Source organism: Mangifera indica, chromosome 6 (assembly GCF_011075055.1).
Source record: "Mangifera indica cultivar Alphonso chromosome 6, CATAS_Mindica_2.1, whole genome shotgun sequence".
In the NCBI taxonomy this organism is placed as follows: domain Eukaryota; kingdom Viridiplantae; phylum Streptophyta; class Magnoliopsida; order Sapindales; family Anacardiaceae; genus Mangifera; species Mangifera indica.
In genome coordinates, this window is record NC_058142.1 from 9,511,188 (window position 1) to 9,533,049 (window position 21,862).

Here is a 21,862-nt window from a genome sequence, read left to right on the forward strand (position 1 = left end):
ACAAGTCTAGCACGACTTGTTATAGTGATGGGCCATGCCATTTTTCCTTCCTTCGGGTTGGGCCAACTTATGCCATTACCCTGCCTGACCCAGTTGACATCTAATTTTGATTACATATGTCACTAGGCATGGATTGGAAAAGCACACAATAATGTATTCTTAGTCAAAGACAAAAAATAATTTTGCCCCTAGATTATGTGCATAGAGAGGGAAAGTTAAACACAAAAAATAATGAGTCATTAGATGATAAAGAATTTAAGAAAGACATAAATTAAGTGTCTGACTATGTGGACGATGTTACAAGCTTAGATCGGGTAGAATCCAGATCGAAAATTAGCAACTTTAAGATTAGTATCATACTTTTAGGTAGTTACCAACTATGTGCGTAAGTGACAATAATCATAAAATTAATAGAGTTAGATATTTATGAAATGCATCATGCACTCGGTGCCAAGGCGTATAGCCACCTAGTTTAGTTTAGGTGTGCGTGATATGGATGTGACTTTTATATATTCCTCACGTGATCAGCGGGATGCACCAAATATGTACTTGAAATAGAGTCATCTCTGGATAGTTAGTCAATAGTTCTGATCAGCTTATATGGTAAGGGAATGAGCTACTATCAAAGATTTTTCTAAAACCTTTCAGACTGTTATCCATAAGTGAATAAATACTATTCAACCAAATATTGAAAAACGATTTAAAAGGAGATTGTGGAACCATTGGGAGATTTATCTAATGGGAGCACTTTGAGGAAATTCCTGTGATTCTTCCACTTTCGATGGAAAGTCAATGTTCCAACTATCCTTCTGAACACAATAAAATACTATCACAAGGGAAGAAAGTACGTCAAGTGGAATGCAGTCGATGTTATAAGAGGGGCTATAATAGATTGGTTTGTACTAAACTATTACTTGAGGCTACTGCATCATCAATAGGTGTCAATTGTACAATAGGGTGTGATTAGTATTTTTATCCGTTTATGTATATTCTATGTATTTTTAACAAACTGGAACATTATAATGACAAAATGTTATCCTTTATATATGTGTATTTTATTTTATGTAATTAACTACATTATTTTGGTGTGGTGTGATAAGTACTTAGAAAATTTTGGCAGAGTTTCTGTTGTAATGTATGCATTTTCCTCATTGTTTCAAACAAATAACAAATTAAAATACACTTCAATATGTGGATTCAATCCACCATACTTCATTCAAAGCACCATCCAATTCAATCACCTAGAATTAATATAATATAAATAACATAACAAATATTAATGCAAATCTAAATACAAATATCAATCATCCATTGCTACTATGCTTTTAAATCTTGGATGTTATTATGCTACGCATTTTGGTGGCATCTTTGGCAGTAAAGTCAATCGACATCCTGTCGCAAGGTACTCTAAAATCTAAAGTGTGAATAGCTCACAATTGTCAGATGTTGGGCTTTATTGGGGTACATAGATAAATTGCCTAAGTGTTAATGGTTCTATCTTTGACTCCTTGCCCGTAACATTCCAGTAACTAGTTACATTGATAATGGATGTGTAATATCCCTCCCTAGAAGTACTACCCACCAAAGGAGAAATATTACGAATTAATATCCGGAACGTCTATTTTTTTTCTTTTAAAATACGTTAATATGAACGCATCACTTAAAGTGTTTAGAAATTATTCTAAGAAAACTGAAAATCTAGAAGCGAATAAAAGATGTATATACTCATATGAAAACTTATCTGAAAGCATTTGAAAACGTGGAGTAATCATATACAACTGTACCATCATCTCAAAAAGGTCAAAAATCAACAAGAACATGTGACTATATGCATGTAATATAAACTAGAGATAACTTGCTCCAGTCGGATCTACCTTCGCTGACCTGACCCTACCTCGCAGCTATCTTGATCACCTGTACCTACAATCATGAAAGAAAAGGAAGTGAGAGATAAAAACACTCAGTAAGAGGAAATAATTAAGTAAACTATCTTATTTTCTGTTCTAACTTACTCTCGGGACTCAATTTCATTCATAACCTCCATAAGAAATCGAGAGGATAATCTAGTTCATTATTTACTATTTGGGTCATACTTTGTCCCATATGGTGTCTATTTGATACTTTTTGGAAGCTGATTATAGAGATTTGACACTTTTCTAAGCTCAAGCTCTCTTCTTTTCTCTCACTACACCATTTTTGAATCTGAATTGAATTCTACTACGAGCATGCTCTATTGCGAGTGGACCCTACTAGAGGTCTATGTTCTACTACGGACGTGCCTTATTACGGGCGGTGTAGTGTAAAGTGCCTCCTCATAGTTCATAGCATACATACGTGCCTTATATCTTACTAATCTTGCTTCTATCTAAATCTATTCATAACTCACCAGACTATACTCTTGGGATGACCCCTGAATCTTGAGCCCCAAATTCCTTTTCTTCTTTTTTTTCTTTTTCTCTCCTTTCTTTCCTTTCCTTTCTTTCTTTCTTCCTTTCCAAAAACTGCGAAATACTGTTCATAGAATAGTCATTTGGCAGGGAAGTCTTCTTTTTCATACAATTTAATAGCTCAAACGGTTTCTAATTCATACAAGCTATATATCGTTGAAAAGAGGATTCAAAGAGCGTTCCAAAAAGATATAATAGCACTCATAATTCATTAGATAAGATAGTCAAAACGTGGGATGAAATCAGTGGTAAAAATGTTTTCACTGTTTATTTGGTAAAACAGTCGTTTTGGTTCATACAATATTTAACAGTCCAAATGATCTCTAATTCATACAAACTATATATAATTGGAAAGAGGATTCAAAGAGCTTTCCAAAAAGTTATAATAGCACTCATGATTCATCAGATAATGTAGCCAAAAAGTGGGATGAAATCAGTGGCAAAAAACTGTCTTCACTGTTTATTTGGTAAAACAGTTTTTTTGTTCAAGCAATTTAACAATCCAAACAGTCTTTAATTCATACAAGCTATATATAATTGAAAAGAGGATTCAAAAAGCTTTCCAACAAGCTATAATAGCACCCATGATTCATAAGAAAAGACAGCCAAAACATGGGACGAAATCAGTGGCAAAACTATAAATATTATCCAACTCTCTGCCATCAACAAAATTACACACATAGACACCCTAAATGAAAAAACAACATTTCTCAACTTCAAAATCATCATTTATAACATAGATCCAAGAAACCAAAAGCATAAAACATGCAATATATCAAGGATGATACCCCTTACCTTGTTTCAAGTCAATTTTTGCAAGTTGGCTCCCTCCTCCTTGTTTTGCTTTCTTTATCACCAAAATCACCTTAAATCAACACCAAAACATACTAACATATTCATATAACATGCATCTAATACATATATAAACATAGGTAAAAGGAAAAGGAAGAAATCTTTTGGTTACCAAGGTTCCCAAAGTGTTTCCTCTTCTTTTCCTTATTTATTTATCCTCACTTCCAAATCACTCACTTTTCTTCAAAAACACAGCAAAGAAAGGAAGAAACTGCCTTCTTCTGGAAGAGACGGGAAAATGATGGAAAAAGTGTAAAAGTTGCCTTTTTTGGCTTTTCTCTCCATATATATATAAATTTACATTCTTTTGAATATATATCTATATATCTATATATATATATATATATATATCTTTGTTTTTCTTTGTAATTGGTTTGTATATAACACACACACACACATACATTTCAACATATAAATTTAAAACAGGAAATGTCTCAAAGTATGATCAAAAGACACAAATGCCCTTGAAACGTGCCTGAGGGTATTACAAGATACAAGGTGATGATATCATGTTGTCGTCTTGGTGAACCTTTCTATAAATTGAAAGAAATTCGCTAATAAGTCATAGACAATCAGGGTCCATGCTTTGAGGTCTACTTCATTGCATGTCCAAACAATCATGTCATCATTAGTGTGACCAGTATGTGTAATGTTAACAATTTAATATATAATTATATTGAACAACATATGTCAAACCTTGTCTAAATGAGCCTATATGATGAAGCCCTGATCTAAAGCTAGATCATTTTTTTCCTTTGATCGGGTCTAGCAATAATTAGGGTCATTCAAAGTTATCTGGTCCAACCTATCCTTGAACCTATATTACTCACGACAACCACCTATCGAAGGACGTCTCAACATACATCTAGTTAGTCTATGGGAACGCATGTTGCAACATAACCAGGTAGTTATCGATGTGTTGAAACAATAATATTATAGATATAATCATGTAATTAATAATATAATAATATATTCTAAATATAATCAACTGTGGGGTTAGAATTCACATACTTGGTCTGTTGGCCATTTGTTATCTTCACAAAGTTTGTTCCACCATTCATTTTTGTTGTAAGATCCATTAAAAAAAATGGATGTTGTGGCATCTTCATTTGTTACCCCATACCACTTTGAATATTCAATCATATTAATAGATTCCATGTGCTATTGCGACGGTCAGATAACTTCTTATACATGTCATTATCTCAACAAGTCTGTATATGAGCTAAAAAGCGAACAAGCCATCTTTACAATCCTTCCTTGTAATATTCTTCAGGTACTAAAACGAGGTTGAATCAGAGTATTGTAAATAAGGGTAAACTCATATGAGATAGTAACCTACATCCTCATGGTCAGACAACTCAGTTATGACCTTAGATGACTCGCCCTGTATTATAGGGAAAAATATAATCGTTTAATTCCATGGTTAGTCTATAATGTTATGAATTTTAAATAATAAATAATCATTGGAAAAAAATTACCTTGTTTGTAGGGGTGGCATAGTACATATATTGGAGCTTCACCAATTTAGCTTCGAGCGACACCTGACACTCATCCAACTGTCCAAAACATTAATCAACTTTGTCCATGAACCCATGAAGAAGCTTTTGAAGTCGATCAACTTTAGCTTTAAGCACCGATGTGGATGCAGTAAGAGTAACATGAGGGTGTTGTTTCAATTAACCGAGGAGACATTAACATAATTGTATTACGTACAATTGGACCATCTAACATGACATGACTATATACAAGTGTACTCTGGTGTTTGTACATAGGTGTATTGTAATGTTGTAAGTGAAAAGATTGGATTTTCCCAGAAGATGTTATAGGGCTACGATCATTATCAGGTTTTTCTCTGTCACTCACGCAATCCATGACATCTTTGTACCCTGATGATTCCCTCTCAACCATCAACAAAATCAAAATAGGAGTCATAATATCCAATCAGATATGACAATTTCTAAGTTATAAAAAAAATAGTTGTTTTCATGTATAATAACAATAAATCGTCATAACATACATAAGAAGCCATGAAGATGCTTTCAACATGCTGCCACCCTAAGCCCTCAACAGTCTTTTATTTTAACATATAGGGGACATTGTCTTTGGACTTACAAAACCATGAACCTCCCCCTTCCCAAAGATTGTTGAGAGTTTCGTATATTCGTAACTACATCACAGAAAATACATTGTTAGTTGTTGTATATAATCATTCATAAAATGTAATGATAATATAACCATTATCTTATATTTAAGTTACCTAAAATGCCACTACATATCTAATCATCCCATAAGATTACATTGAGATATCGTCTTTATACAGTGAATATTGATTCAAAATTTCCTGATAGCTCTTCTACATCGCTTGATTCATAGACTTTGCGATCATTATCCAAACCATTGTCCCCCATAAATACCTATTAAACACATCTTAATCATCAACTAGCCTTGAAAATGTGTTTCGATATGACTTTTCTATTATTTGATCCCATCAATCTATAATGGAGAAAATGCAAGCCAACTAATTTTACCTCATCGTCATCATTGTTACCCCATGCCTTTTCTTTAAAAGCTTTGGCCAAATCACCATATGAAACATGTTTGAGGTTTAAGAAGTTCTTCTTTCCCAACTGTGTTTTCCCTTTCATTATGTAATCACTCATATCTGTCTCTCTACTAAACTTCAACCTAGTCATCATAACAAACTCAAGATGGCCAAATTTACTATCAACACCATTGAGTGTAAACCAAAAGACCTTTCTTGTTACCTCTTGTTGACTTACCGGAAGAGTACACAATACATCAGAGTCGAGTTATGTCTATGTACTTCAAGATCAAAAAACTATCCAAAATAGCTTTGCTTGAACATCTCTTTCTAACTTCGACTAAGCTTTGTCCTTATTTGCTTAATTATTTCTATGTGGCTTTGAACATTTATCATGCCCTTGAAGCTATGATATCATGATGTTGTCTTTCCTCGACTTGTTCATTAACTAGAATTCTATTGAAAAACAAACATTGGAACAAATCATTAATAAAAAATGAATATTCCATGTAAAAACAAAAAACATATTTTGTAAACATTACAAATGCGAGTGCGAACAAAAATTTGACTTCTCTTTTAACGACACAATTAGGCAAAATCCAACTAAATATATGACTATTTACAAAATAAATCATCACAAATCGGTCGAAACCCTAAACCCTAAACCAAACTAACACTAAATCAGCTGAAATCCTATACCCTAAAAACCCTAACTACTACTAAAACCACCATACTTCGCCCTATTTTTATCAATGTAATCATAGTTCAAATATTATACAAACTCAAGACAAACAATGAAAGTCAATTAAACCTATTTCAAACTTAACAAAGCAATGAAACGATCAAACTTATCTTAGACGATATTTTCAAAGGCTATTGTGTTTGTCAGACGTTCAAACTGCAAGAATGGAGTCACCAGTATTGTATTTCTGATTCTGATTTACTATTTTCAACTTAGAAAAGAAAGTGTTTAAATTTCCAATAGATTTTAACATTAAGAGTAGAATAGATAAGTCATATGTGATTTACTTATAAATATAATTACATCACCTTAAAAGGTTTTAAGTGAGAATTTTTGTTTACTTATATATGTACACGCTAGTTCATCTTAATCATGTGCATTATTTTGTTTTTCTCCAAAAGTTTGACACGTGAAAGTGTTCCATAAAAGTGCACAAAATGAAGCACAGCAAAATGCCTCCAATTCCCTCCCATGTGTTGCCATTGGTCAGTTTTGTTAGCACTTTATTGACTGTGACACCTATTTTTATAGTAAATAAAACTATTTGTCGCCTGTTTGTCAAACTAAGAATGATTTTTGTTTAAAATTTTATTTTTAATGGTTGGTTTTATAATTATTGTATTAAATAATATAAAAATTTAACCTTTAAATATTATTAAAATGAATTCAAATTTTTATTTTTATATTTGAAATTTCACTTTTTATATTAAAATAATTTATTCTCGATTGTACAGTAATCTTCATTCCAAAAATATATATATCTTCTAATGTTTTAAAATTTTCATTTATTTCATTAAATGTTTCAAAATTATATGAACATGAAGAACTAATTATCTATAAAAAAAATAAATAAATCTTTTTGATATATTAAATTTAATAGTCATATAATTGAATGTGTTAAATATAGTTATCTTGTCAAATTTGAGACTAAGTGAGAGACCAAGCATGGTCTATATGTTGATTTATTCTGGCAACATCACGAAACATTTGCTTAATCTGAATGCAAAACAAATGATATCTTAAGAATAAATTAATGAAAAAGATCCAATAAAAGGAGAGCTAACAAGCCAAAGCATGATGGCCACCACCTCCTTCCCCTTCATAAAAATCTTTTAATTTATATTGGCAAGAGCGTGTGACCTTCCATAATTAGAAAAGCCATGCAGAATTAGGGTTCTTTCCCAAACCCTAGACATCAAGTAGATGCGATAACCCACATGGCTTGGCTTTTCTTTCTTGGTTATTGTGATCTTAATTCATCTTCTTTTCTTTTTTAATTTCGATCTCTCCCTCTCGCATCCCATCTCGAGGACGAATTCTTCGTTTTATTGTATATAAAATTTATTATTAAACCTTATTTTAGCCACTTTCATGACGAATTCGATGACGATTGTAATCAGATATTTCTAATTATTTTATACTTTATTTAACCATAAAAGAATCCCATTTCATCTCTGTCGTAATTTTGAATCTACGGTACTATTGATTTTTTTGAAGTTGTGATTCATGTCAAGTGATAAAATTACAACATAAAAGTAATCGTCCAAATCACTCTACTTAATGAAATCTTTGATAACATTTTATTTTTTTATAAAATAATTATTAGCTAATTAATTACAATGTTATACAAATTTAACCAATACTTTATATGGTATCACTATATTGTTAGAATGTTAAATATAAGTATATAAGTATAAAACTTGAATTTCACATTAAAAAAAGTATAAGTTTTTAGTATAAAATTTATATGAGTTTGAACTCTCCAATATCAAAAACTAATTTTCAAGATATAGTTACAATTGTGTGTGGAATTGGTGATACTGATATTGTAGTAGTTGTCTTGAGCTAGCAAACCCTAATATTTCAAAACATTTGTGATCTTAGTTTCACTTTCAACAATCTTATTTTTAAAATGTAATTAAAAAAATACAAAATAAAGTAAGAAATTTCAGTGAATCCATATACGAAAAATGAACCTTTGTTGTTTGTTTCTATTTTAAAGATTGATACACATCATATTTTAAGGGAAAAAAATGTTGGAATTAATAAAAACCAAGCGAAACTTAATGGTGATTATCGTATGATATCACACTTGATCCCACCCTATTCTGAATACTACATCAATATTAAATTCTTTATTATTTTTTTCTTTTATTTACCTTTTTCCTTTTTCTTGTTCGGATGCTTATTTCTAAACAAAATTGAAATACATCAAATTCTAACACAAATGAAAATGGCTTTTAGAACATAAGAAATTTCTAAAAATAAAAGCAATGTAAACTTTATAATAACTTTTAGAACCATTTTGTTTAAAAAATCCTTAACAAGAAGTAAGTTTTTGCTAGATATTCATTGCCTTTGTTGGGTTTTTAGTTTGAATATGGCTTAATTTCTATCAAAATCTCTTTAACATATTGTGATAAATTAGTTCAACCCTATTCTAATGGTTATATTTGTATAATCCCTATCTAAAATCTTTGATATTGCCCAAACAAAATTAATATAACTAATTACCCGCAAACCTCATCTCTATCCAAAAATAAATAAATAAATAAATACAAATAAAATGTACAAAAACAATAGGAGAATAGTAAAAAATTTATACTAGTTCAATCTACAGTAATGTTAAATCATGTGTGATAGCTTAACTTCTCAGCTAGGGTTTATGATAAAAATTTTAGTATGAGGTTGACTCATATTATTATTTAGTAATTATATATACACACACAGAGATACATGTAATCTTAACCAAAGAACAATCTATACAAACGTAGTTAATTAATTAATATCTTCTTAATCAAGTGATAATTAATTAAGCTTCAATCAGCGAGGAAGGAACGATAGAAACCACAAAATAAACCTACTAAATGCTGGTAATCTATCTACCTTGCATGAAGGCGTGAGAAGCTAAAATGGTCAGCCGATCAAATGACCAGGATTAATCCTCTTCTTAATTCATCCCAAAAAGAAATATTATAAAAATTGTAATCAGCTGTTGTGTCACAAGAACAATCAGCCAAGTAAACCGTGCTTGTGTATTCGTATTTTAATATTATGGTTTTGCTTAAGAAGCTGCTGATTATATTATTATAACCTAATAATCATCTTGAAAGTAGCTTTACTATTGTTAATTATGCTTAAGTTTGATTAGTTATTGAAGATCTGGCAAGTCAACCCGACCCCTTTGTTACACGTGTTCGACCAACATGAGATGATGAGATCTACTTTGTCTTGACACTGAATTTGCTGTCATACCTGCCATCAACTCGGGGCCAATACCTTTCTACCAATGTTGGAATTTAATTAATTAACTATTATTATCACAACCTAATTTTGACATTCTTATCATCAATCGATCTAACTTGCAGATTGCATTTTCTTGACATCAATATTTTCATCACCATGCTCAATATTTTCATGTAAGGATGGATAAACAGATTGCCCTTTAATTATTTCTGCTTGCACACAGTGAAATAAATGGATAAAATGAACACGAATAATCGATAAAATAATTTATTGATTGATCATGAAGAGGGTGCCCTACAGAACTGGGGCAGGTGATATTGAAGGAGTTGATTTGGTCGGTGTGTGGACAATCCCACGGGAACTTGAGGTTCCTTTTTTTCTCCAATTCAACCACTCCCAAGCATGCCCAATTGTCATTTGTTTGCTTCTTCTTGTGAGTTTTGTAATAATTTGTACTAATTCTCTCTTGCTTTTAGACATAATTCTTTTATTATATCTTCTACATATAATATAAAAAATATAATGTCTTGTTAGCTCTAAACGCATCTTACTGAGTGACAAAATGTGAAGAGAAAATTAATTACATTGATCAGTTTTCACTGCTATATATCAAGCTCACATATAGAGTCAAGATGTACACAGAAGCTATTTCAGCTTTGGTTCGAAGGGATTTGAACTTGTCAATAGTAAGAACTTAAGCCTGATAAACTATATATAACATGCAAAATACGTAACTATTCGACTTTCAATTAATTCTTACTTTGTATTATGCGCATAAAAGATGTATAACATGTGCTTTGAACTTCAAACCATTCAATTAATAATTTTAAGCTAAAAGGCAAGAACCCAATACGATGGCATTTAATAAATAACAAGCCAAAGCGTAAATGAAGCATCCTAGTACACGAAAGTTAAGTAGAAGAAGGTTGGAGAAATTGCATGAAAACTAGGTAATTATTTAAAAACAAGATTATAAGCACAAGGAGATATTAAATCCCAAGGGAAGACGAAGCTGTCTTTGAACAAAATGCATGGGTGATGTGTGTCAAGCCAATAACCATTCGATAAACAAATATGTATGGAGATTGATATTCAAGCTTTTGTACTTAAAAGCTTGTCTTGAATTCAGCAATTTTAGATCTAACGAGCGTCACGAAATGCTGTGGATGTTCCAGAAATCGCCCCCCGGAGAACCCTCCCACCCATGTGTTATATTTTATCAACATATATAATATATTATATGTAAGAGAATGTCTCTATATAATTGAGTGCATCGTGATGGGGGAATGGGTTATATTTGTTGTATTTAAAGAGAGAAGAGAGGTGAAGAGATTAGTGAACAAAAGATTGAATACAAAGATAGAAATTTAAGAGTGGTTGTTTGGGAACTTGAACCAAGAAAAACTAAACATCTGAAGAAGAATACTTGGGCATGAAATTCATCAAGATGATCCTTTTTTCTTTTTTTAAATTTTTTAATGCTTTCACAATATAAGAGTTAACTTTTCATTCGTTATTAAGCTTAATTAGCTTTTTAAACTCCTTGTCTTTTTCTATCTAGTGCATTTCTCAACACCTTCCTTTAGCTTATTGCCTTTTGATATATATCAGAAAGAAGCTACCATTTCTGACCAAAGAAAAGCTACAATTTCTCAGTCTCTCTCTCAAAATGAAGGTAAGTGCGTATGCTAGAGAGATCATTCAAGATAGCTACTTAATTACTTCTATGCATTGGGGTTCTAATGGAGAGTGTTTATTGATTATTTGTTTGGTGGCAGCTCTTCAGTTGGATGCAAAATAAGCTTAATGGCAAGCAAGATAACAAAAAAACAGATTCAGTTCCACCTCCTACTTGTAAGCATTCTTCTTCTTCATTATCTCCATTCTTCTATTTTCGCACTCTTTATAATTAAGACTTTGATGCATGCAAATGCTTGTGCCCTTTTTAAAAGGACTGAAGTGTCCTAATTAGTTCTGTAGGGTTGAAAGAATTGGTTTAAGATGTATTAAAGAAATAATTATATATTACTTGGAGAGAGATAGAGGAAGATTTGTTCTTTTAGTATTAATTAATATTTTGATTTTGGTTATTAAGATCTAAAAAGAAAGTGATACAATAATATTATGAAATAATTTGCAATCAACTTCTAATCGCAAATCAAGTCATTGAATTGAAATGGATTCAATTTAATAAATCAAGTGGTTTATTTTTTAATTCTCGGATTAAGATTCTATTAATTAAAATGATACAAGTCAACAAACAATCAACCCATCGAATCACAACTAGTTAAATAATGCAACTGTTACTACTTTTTTGTTGGTTGCTTATCCCGAATTTCTCATTTCATCCAGAATATTGATTAATTTACATATATTTTCTTTTTCTATATTGTAGATCCCATAAAACAGGAGTGTCGAGAAGAATTCAGCGATTGGCCTCATGGATTGCTAGCAATTGGAACATTTGGTAACAATGAGCTACAAGAAAATAATTACAACAACAATCAAGAGATTCAAAGCATTGAAGAAGATGAGCCATCTTCATCAATGGATTTACAAGATTTCACACCAGAAGAAATTGGGATATTTGAGAAAGAGTTGACAAAACTCTTGAGGAGAAAACCAACTTCTGAAAACAAGGAAAAAGGAAAAGAAGTTAATATTGCCAACCTTCCATTGGATAGATTTCTCAATTGCCCTTCAAGCTTGGAGGTCGATAGAAGAATCAGCAATGCACTTCAATGTGAATCCAATGTCCATGAAGATATCAAAGACGAAGATATTGATCGAACGATCAGTGTCATTCTCGGTAGATGTAAAGACATTCGAGCTGATAATAGCAAGAAAGCTCTTGGGAAAAAATCTCTCTCTTTTCTTCTTAAGAAAATGTTTGTTTGCAGAAGCGGATTCGCTCCTCAACCCAGTTTGAGAGATACCCTTCAAGAATCAAGAATGGAGAGGGTAGGTGTACATCAACATAACATATATGCATATACACACAAACAACAATACTATGTGTACTATATTGAATATATAAATAGATACATATTTAATATGTGTCATCATGTGATTGGATAATTTTAAATTAAAGATAAAGTAAAATCAATTACATAATGACACATATAAATATATATTAATTTGTGTTTATAAAATAAGTATACATAATATTACTCACTTATACATAACATGTTCACGATAGATTCTTTTTAGATGATGTTATCATGTATTTTTTGATAGTTTTTGAGAATAATGCTACATAAGAAGATCAACTCTCAAAAAGCTCAAGCGCCATCGACCATGAAGTACTTGGAGGATAGGCAAGTAGTAGGTAAAAAGTCTAGAAATGAAGATGATGAGGCAAAGGAGAGAAATAATAACAGAGACAATGGATGTAAATGGGTGAAGACAGATGCAGAATGTAAGTTTAATCTCTTCAACTTTAATCAGTTTCTAATTATTGGCTAACAAATTAAACAAATCACTAATCCCATCTCTAATTGTATCATTTTTTGCAGACATTGTTCTGGAGATATAAATAAATAAATAAGTTAATGATGGGCTGCTGGGACTGCAATATTGAAAAGCTGAAATATAAAGCTGCATAAATTAAACTTATGTATATCAATTATCAAAGGAATTGGGATCTATTTTGTTGATGGTGCTTCCCCTTTTTTCATGTCTTGCAATTGTGAATTATACACAGTGCAACACATGTTCTGAAATGCCATCAAATTTAAGCATTGATATTGATTTTCTGTAGCCTGTTTTGGCAGGCATAACAGCTAGACATTCTCTATATACACTATTTTTTTTCTTTTATAAATTTTATGCTATAGTTTATTGTTACACCTTTTTGCCAAGCTTCAGCTCTTGTAAGACTAAGATCAGTTGAATATAAATTTGAAGATGTTGCTTCTATCATTGAAATTATTCGAAATATTAGGGTTTTTACTTAATGAATATATTAATATAATTGAATAATTTTAAATTAAAAATAAAATAAAATATAAATTATTCACTCATATTAATATACATTAATTTATTTAAAAAATCAGTAATTATAATATTATTTCCAGTGCTGTATAAATTTTATTAATTGGAAATTGAGAATAATTAATGTTAAAGTAATAAATATTAGTTACAAAATCCTACTAAATTTTATTCTATCAACTGATGTTGCCCACAAAACCCAACAAGTTTCCCATTTTACCCATCAAATTTCTCCCAGATTTTCCTCACTTTCTCTCTCTTCCGGGCTGATTTGATGATACATCCTCACTCTTCAATCCTGAAGAGACGCCGTAAAATTTAAAACAAAAAAAAATCCTGCAACAAAAATTCAATTCTAGGGTTTTTGGTTCTTCAAATAGATTAAAGTTGAAGCTTTCTTGGTAAATTAAGCTTATTTTATTATTTGGCGACTAGGGTTCGTTTCGCTTTCGAATTTAAAGGTCTGGGTTCGATCGAATTTTGGCGAAAACGAATTATTTCAGATAAAGTTGAAACTTTTAGGGTTTTGGGTTTGTGTTCACCCAGAGCGCGTTTTAGCAGCCAATGCGATTTTTGGATTGTCCTTTCGGCAAAATTTCGGTTTTTTTTTGAGATACCGGGAATAAAATTAAAGCTCCCTAAAGAAATCAATGTCTTGGGCAGGCCCAGATGACGTTTATCTCTCTACTTCTCTTGCTAGTTACTTAGACAGTAAGTTCTCTCATAAAGTCTCCGCCTTTGAGGTTTTTAAACGCTTAAATTATTTATGCTATTTGATTAATTTGTATGCTTACTGTCATCTGGGTTTGTGTTTGCTTCTGTTTTATTGTTTCTGATGCCAAATTGGGCTATTATTTAGACATATTTATGTTCATGTTTCTGTTCATATTTATATTCATTCATGTTTATGGGCAGTAATTGAAATTTGAGGGAATTCTTACCCGAATTTATTGGTTCTTGTAGACCACGGCGTCTTTGGGGTGTTGCATGTTTTGTGATAAGCAATATGGCTCCTAATTGATTGGGGTGTTGCATGTTTTGTGAGCACTCTCTTGTAGGTAATGTGTAAACAAGGGTAACTTGATAACTTATGGATTGGTTAAGGTCTTTTGGTTTGGGATTACCGAGGTGTGGCTATGTTAATTTGGTTGGTGATAGCTATTAGCTTATGTGTATGGCTGTTTACAGTAACTGTCGGATGGAGTGCTTTTTGTTTTATTGGTTTGTTGTTTAAAACCCTTACACTAATTTTTGTGCTGCAGAGAAACTTCTTGTATTGCTTCGTGATGGTCGAAAACTTATGGGTACACTTTGTTCATTTGATCAATTTGGTATGGTTTTCTCTTTCCAAATTTGTGTTATATTTTTAGATTGTAGCATGCTAATACATATTAACGTCTGGTAATCATATATTTATTTTGTGCAGCCAATGCTGTTCTTGAGAGTGCATGTGAGAGAGTTATTGTTGGTGACCTTTACTGCGATATCCCATTAGGTCTATATGTAATCCGTGGGGAGAATGTTGTTTTAATTGGTGAGCTGGTATGACTTCTTGTTGGTTTGTTTGATATCTATGAATATTCTCTATAGGATGTACTTTCTTGTATCCTCACAAGTTTTGCATTTGATACTTTAGGACCTGGAGAGGGAGGAGCTTCCTCCACATATGACTCATGTTTCAGTTGCAGAAATTCGAAATGTAAGCATTCTAATCATTTCATGAACTTATACCTTCAAATAAATTTTGGTGTCTGTGACCACATCTCACTCAGTGCCCATCACAATTCTCCTTTCTTAACATAGTTGCCTTGCTTAGAATATTCTTAGCTGCTGCCCGATTAGACCACATCCAATGAATTGCAGATGCAACTGTTAGTTTGAGAGTTGACATTGAGTGTGTGACATGGTAACCATACAAAATTAGACATCTGAAGGTCCTAACCCTAAGCCCGTCTTTGTGTGAATTCTCAAAGAGTATACTTGTAAGAAATCCACTAGAGTGAAACATTGATGACACTATATATTTGTATTCATGGTGATTTATGAAAAGATGACAGTATTTAGGTTGACAATTTTACATGAATCTTTCTTTGTATTTTCAGCCTTGTAGATTCTCTGACCGTACGGACTTAACATTTTTCAGGCACAGAAAGCAGAGAGGGAGGCAACAGATCTCAAAGGTACAATAAGGAAAAGAATGGAGTTCCTGGATTTGGACTAGCTTCCTGCACCCAGAGTTCCGCGAATATTAGGCGGTCGGGGGTGCAGGAGAATCCATTCATAGTGGGTGTTAACTCTCTGAAATCATTGAACAATTTTCTAGAAGAATGCTTTATGATTTGTCATTTAGTCTGTAGTACTGATTTTGTTGGTTGATGTATCAAATTAGTCCCATTTTCTGTTATAATGTCCTCCTTTCCTGCCAGAAGAAAGGTTAAGGAAAAGCTTTCACTTTACACTTCTTTGTGAAGTTTAATCTCCCTTTTCCTTGTAAGAACTATGAAGGTGTATTTAGATCATGAATAAATATTTTCATGATTGAAGGTAATGAGACATGCCTATTTGGGGTTTGAAACCACGGTAATTAAGACCTGAACTGATGCATGCCCCAAAACCGGATTAACAATTGGATTGGGGTCAACTGTTGTCCAATCATGGGAACCTTTTCGATTCAGGTCAAACTTCAGTTGTTGATGTCAACATTGACAGTAACATGTTGATGTTAACATAAAAATTGAAAAATTTTTAGAAGCTGAGACTAAATCTCAAAATAAGGTGAGATATACCACCGAACCATCTTTTGTATTTTACAAGAAATATAAAAATTTTTTGTAATTATTAAAACTTGAAGTCAATACCTCATTCATTAATATAATGTATTTACAATTAAACCAAATTTATTTTTATATTATAGTAATTTAGGTTATATATTTAATGATTAATTAAATAAAATTGTTTTAAATATTATTTTTCATCTTTATTTAAATTTTTCTCTAGTTTAACCATTGGTTAGATTAGACATCTTTTCTTATCAGATAAATGTCTGGTATAAATTTGAAAACTCCTAAATGAAGAATCAAAGAGTTTCTTGGAAAAACAAATAATGTTTATTAAAATGTTTTATGTTTGATAAGTTTATTGGCAATTAATTAAATTAACCCGTTTTGGGGTTGTTTATACAATTTCAACTAATGCTTTAGGTATTATATGAATATAGTCATTAAAATTTGGTTGGATAATTTAACCCCTATATGTAAAGGAGAGCACATCCATATTTAACCCATGAATCAAATGAAGTTTGAGAAATTCCAACCAACAATCACGAATTTTCAAACTCATACTTATTTTTAATGGGTTTAGAGTTTGATATAAATTACTATACGGTTGTATCTTAGAGTTTGGTGATGGTTTATATACACACACACACACATATATACTATGTACTATGTTTTATATTTTGTGTATGAATTTTGAAATTTTAGGAAAATTACCTCAATGTTGATGAAAACTTGATTTAGGAAGGATTACACCATGATTTTTAGAAGATAAAATTAGATTTGAAATGAAAACCATGAAAATCTCGTGTTACACGTGATCACACCTATTAAACAAATAATGTCTATTGACAGGTTTTTAAAGTGTTTAATAAAATTATTATAAGTGAGATAAAAATATTACTTTTGATTGATCTAATCCAATGGTTATGAGGTCGGTCACAAGACTCGAGATTTTATCTATTTGGTGTAGTTGATTTGATCTCGAAAGGGTGGTCCAAATCGAGGTGGGGTTCCTCGTTATCAAAAAAGAAAATTATGGTAAGGGAGATGACTTCAAGGGAGAATATAATATTTTTTGTAGGCAAAATAGAGGTTTAAATGATACATACTAGACGCTAACCTACTTAGTAAATTCACGTATTATACACAATTTTTGTATTTTACCGTTTTAAATACTTTTAAAGGAAAAGGACTATTTCCCACTCAACTTTTAGGTCATTTTCAAACTTACACCCACGAGAGATGAAAAACTCTTATTCCCACTCATGACCAAACTGTCATCTAAATTTTCAATTAGAAATAGGGGTAAAATCATTATTTTAATTATAAACCTTAAAACTTTAAAATTTCATAATTTTCCCTCTCCAGGTTTTAAAAACTAACACCTCAACCTATCCTTAATGTTTGAAAAGTTTAGATTTCGCCCCTATGGTTTGCTTCTTTCTCCAGCCACCACCGACATCGACGCATTCCATCGATCTCTCATCTTTGACTACAAAGGATGACCCTTCATCACCCTGATCTGAACGAGAAAATGTCATCCAGATCTGGAAAAACAAATGAAGGATGACGCTTCATCGTCCTTCATTGTCACGTCTCGATGACGCGACAAGCAACGAAGAGAGCATCATCCTTCGTCGTTTGGGTGGAGCGACAAAGAGATCTTTGTCTCTTTGTCGCATCGTGCAACAAAGAGATTTCCGTTTCTTTGTTGCACTGTGCAACGAGGAGATGAAGATCTCTTCATAGCACCACCGTTGTCACACCAAGAGAAGGAGGAGGCCGGAGACGACGTCGGAAGATGAAGTTAAAGAATGGGGGTGAAATTGCTATTTTTGAAAGTTATGGGGGGCAACTACATTTAAAAAAATATGGAAACCCTAGGTTTGGGGGTGAAAATGTTACTTTTTAAAGTTTAAAAACGTTAGGTAAATGTGAAATGTTAGTTTCTAAAACCTAAGAGGGGTGAAAAGTAATAAACTTTATAACTTTTTAATATAAACAATAAAATAACTATTTTACTCTTGTCTTTAACAGAAAAAATTAAAAAAAGTTTGTCTATGGGTGTGAATAGGGGTTTTTCATCTCTTGTGGGTGTAGGTTTGAGAATGACCTAAAATTTGGATGGAAAATAGTCCTTTCGTACTTTGAACCTAAAATGTATATAACACATATTTTATATACTTGCCTTATTAAACCTGTAATAAACATTTGCATTATATGTTGTTGTATTAAACATATATTTTATAGAAGAAAGGTAAGTAAGGAGTTCCTTTAGTTTGAATTTGTGGTGATCGATATAAATTGATTTGTTATTTGAACTTGTTACCATAATGATGATTTTTATGAGTTGATTGATGAGAGTGGTTTATATGAATGTGAATTAGTATTAGGAGATAGTGTTAATTGGATTGATAATTTTAGATGCTGCAGTGATTGGAATTAGTATTTTATAATTTATGATATGGAAAACGTGAAGATTTGTAGTGAATTTGTTGTTTGCTTGCTTATTGTATGTTGATTTGTGGTGCACCATGAATTTGAATTTTAATATGCATATGTTAAAGAGTATGGATGATTATTATGTCAATGGGGAAATAAATATTAGTGCGTGATTGTGGACCTTGTGTAAGATTTGTATCATAGGGCATGCAGATAATTGTTAAGACTTGATGTGATAGTGTTTGGGAAGGAAATAGATGCCAAAAAATCGAGTTAGATGACCAAAAAATGGAGAGAAATTACTTAAACGGAATTATGAAAAATTCACACTACACACTTGTGTATGTCTTCATACACGGTTATGTATATTTAAGTGTAATTGTCCTTGTGTTAAGATTAAGCCATAGGAGTGTTAGTTTAGGAATAGATACACTCTTGTATGATATGAGACACACGACCATGTATGCCACCCCAAATTTGCACACCTGTGTTAGTTAGATGCATGCCCGTGTATGTGTATTTGGAAACACTCATGTACTCTTGTGAATGAAGGATGTACCCTTGTGTATATTTCAAAAAAATAGAAAAAAAAGGTTTATGATGTCGGCAATGCTTATGCATGATAATAGTAATGACTATTTTCCCCTATAAGGGAGAAATATGAGAAAAGCCAATAATAAGACCCTAAAGAAAGTAGTATGAGATGAGAATTGTTATGGGTATGTCCAACCATGTGGATGACGATATCGACCCAATTCACACTACCAAGCTATGGGTAATATGGTTATTCCACCAAACTTAGTGTAGTATGGACCTGTCACTATGATATGTGTAGTGTAACTTGTCATTAAGTTATGTACAATATGACTTATCACCAAGTTATGTGTAATATGATTTATTACTAAGCTATATGTAGTGTGATCATGTCACGAGTTATGTGTAGTATGGTTGTGAAAATACCAAGGCTAGTCTATGTGATCATATCTTGAAGTCTAGCTGACATATGTACAAGGTGCACCAAATAGATGACATCGAGAATTTTATATGTTTTCACCAAACATCTAGAATGTCAATATACATCATTAGATATTAGTTATTAAGGATGACATACGCATTCGAGTTTGAGACACATGGTGTCAAGATATGAAGATAGGCAACCGGGATGTTAGTATAACATTTGAAACACCACAACTAGATAAAACATACAATAATTGGACTTATATTATTGCTTTACTACTTTGTCCATGGGACTAAGAGGTAATAGACTAATTGAATGTGTTTCATTCACCTATTTCTTTGTGATTTTGCAAGTAGGATCATTGACTAGAAGAGAGATGACAAAGCTAGTAGGTTAACTTGAGCATTGCATAAGTAAAAGGCATTTTAGTGATTTGCCTTGTGGACATGTTATTTATTGCATTTTTTTTGGACTTACTTTTGTAATTATTTTATATAGAGTTTTCTTTTAGACATTAGCTTCGGGATTGTGGGCCCTTTTTATTATAAATACCATGCATTAAATTATCACTACAAATGTTTTTGAATTAGTTTAAAATAACATGTCTCTTCGAGTATATATTCTAAGTAAAGATATGTATATAGAGAAATGTGTTATAGGTGTATGTCTCATACCACATGGTTGTGTAAGCTTCCCTTTAAGATGGGCACGTTGTTGTTCATGTAATTTTCTTCTACATAAGGATACACAAGTGTGTGGGCTACCTCACACGACCATGTATCGTGATCTGTGATTTGCTAACTTATTGGTTTAACGTTTTTTGGCCTACCATTCATACATATTCATTCCAGACATGTCTCTAATCCAAACATGTCTTTAAACATCTAAATAACTTATTCTTATCCAAAAACATACATACATGCTCATATCATCAAGTCATGTTCTAATCATCTGAATTTTTCAATATCTTCTCTTTCAATTATACTTGACATATCAACACAATCTTTTCAATAGTCTAAACCATAACAACAGTATAATATTCATCAAAATCATCATAGTCAATCCATTATAACAGGGTTTTGCAAAAACATATTATACTCATCAGCAATTAAACCAAAACTTAATCAACTGAAAGCGCCATACTTGCCCTTTGAAGACTTGCTAAAACTCAACATGGCTATGGTGATTTCAACGTCCAAACTCCTCTGGTTACTCTCTCTCTTGTAACTATTAAAAGTCACTATAGCTAGGTTGACTTGTTAAAACTTAACATGGCTATAGTGAAATAACCTAAACTAATCTTTTGGTTATTTTTGTATGTCAAACATGACATACAGGCTTGTGTTTCCGTACACATGAACGTGTGTGGCGTTACTCAATAAAGGCAGTTTCTAAAATTGTTGCGAAACTAATTTTTATCTAGAAATTCAAATTCATTGACTACACACAATCATGTACTCTTACACACATGAATGTGTGTTCCTCTTTACTTATTCATTTTCACATGCTTAATGTGAAATGACATTTTTGCCCTTTTTAGGCATACGTGGGTGTCACCCTTATGGTGCACGACTGTCTTTACTATAAATCATTATCACTTAATATAAATTACCATAATACAAAGAAAAGACGAAAATGTCATTGAACTTACCTGTAGGTGTTATAAAGAACTTATAAATAGGATGCCCTTCTTTTGAGTTGTACAACCTGTAGTGATGTAAACTTGATTATTTCATGATGATATTTAAAATATTGGGCGTGTTTTATGCTTGTTAGGGTTGATTTCTTATGTGAGGGAGAAGATGGTTTTATAATATGCACTAACTTCCCATTTTGCGTGATCTTGTGAATTTGATTATTTAATTG

General features: G+C 31.8%; 2 protein-coding genes across 7 annotated transcripts; both read left to right on the top strand.

The window, feature by feature from the left end:
* Positions 1–10,109: 10,109 nt before the first annotated feature.
* LOC123219642 (protein DEEPER ROOTING 1-like) lies at positions 10,110–13,364 on the top strand. Its single transcript, XM_044641644.1, has 6 exons — positions 10,110–10,196; positions 11,391–11,504; positions 11,608–11,683; positions 12,225–12,790; positions 13,067–13,247; positions 13,345–13,364. Exons 1-6 carry the CDS (start codon positions 10,110–10,112, stop codon positions 13,362–13,364), a joined length of 1,044 nt encoding a protein of 347 aa, XP_044497579.1.
* Positions 13,365–13,988: 624 nt separating this feature from the next.
* Positions 13,989–16,367, top strand: LOC123218249 (sm-like protein LSM1B). 6 transcript variants are annotated; one of them, XM_044639547.1, is made up of 6 exons: positions 14,389–14,530; positions 14,783–14,877; positions 15,082–15,150; positions 15,246–15,361; positions 15,456–15,518; positions 15,963–16,367. In XM_044639547.1, the coding sequence occupies exons 2-6, from the start codon at positions 14,853–14,855 to the stop codon at positions 16,038–16,040; spliced, it is 351 nt and encodes a 116-aa protein (XP_044495482.1). In that variant the 5' UTR covers positions 14,389–14,530; positions 14,783–14,852; the 3' UTR covers positions 16,041–16,367. The 6 variants fall into 6 exon arrangements, with proteins under 6 accessions (XP_044495483.1, XP_044495480.1, XP_044495478.1 ...); XM_044639544.1 differs by having other exon boundaries at positions 15,246–15,353; XM_044639548.1 differs by lacking the exon at positions 14,783–14,877 and having other exon boundaries at positions 13,989–14,530; positions 15,246–15,353; positions 15,922–16,005.
* The last annotated feature ends 5,495 nt before the right edge of the window (positions 16,368–21,862 follow it).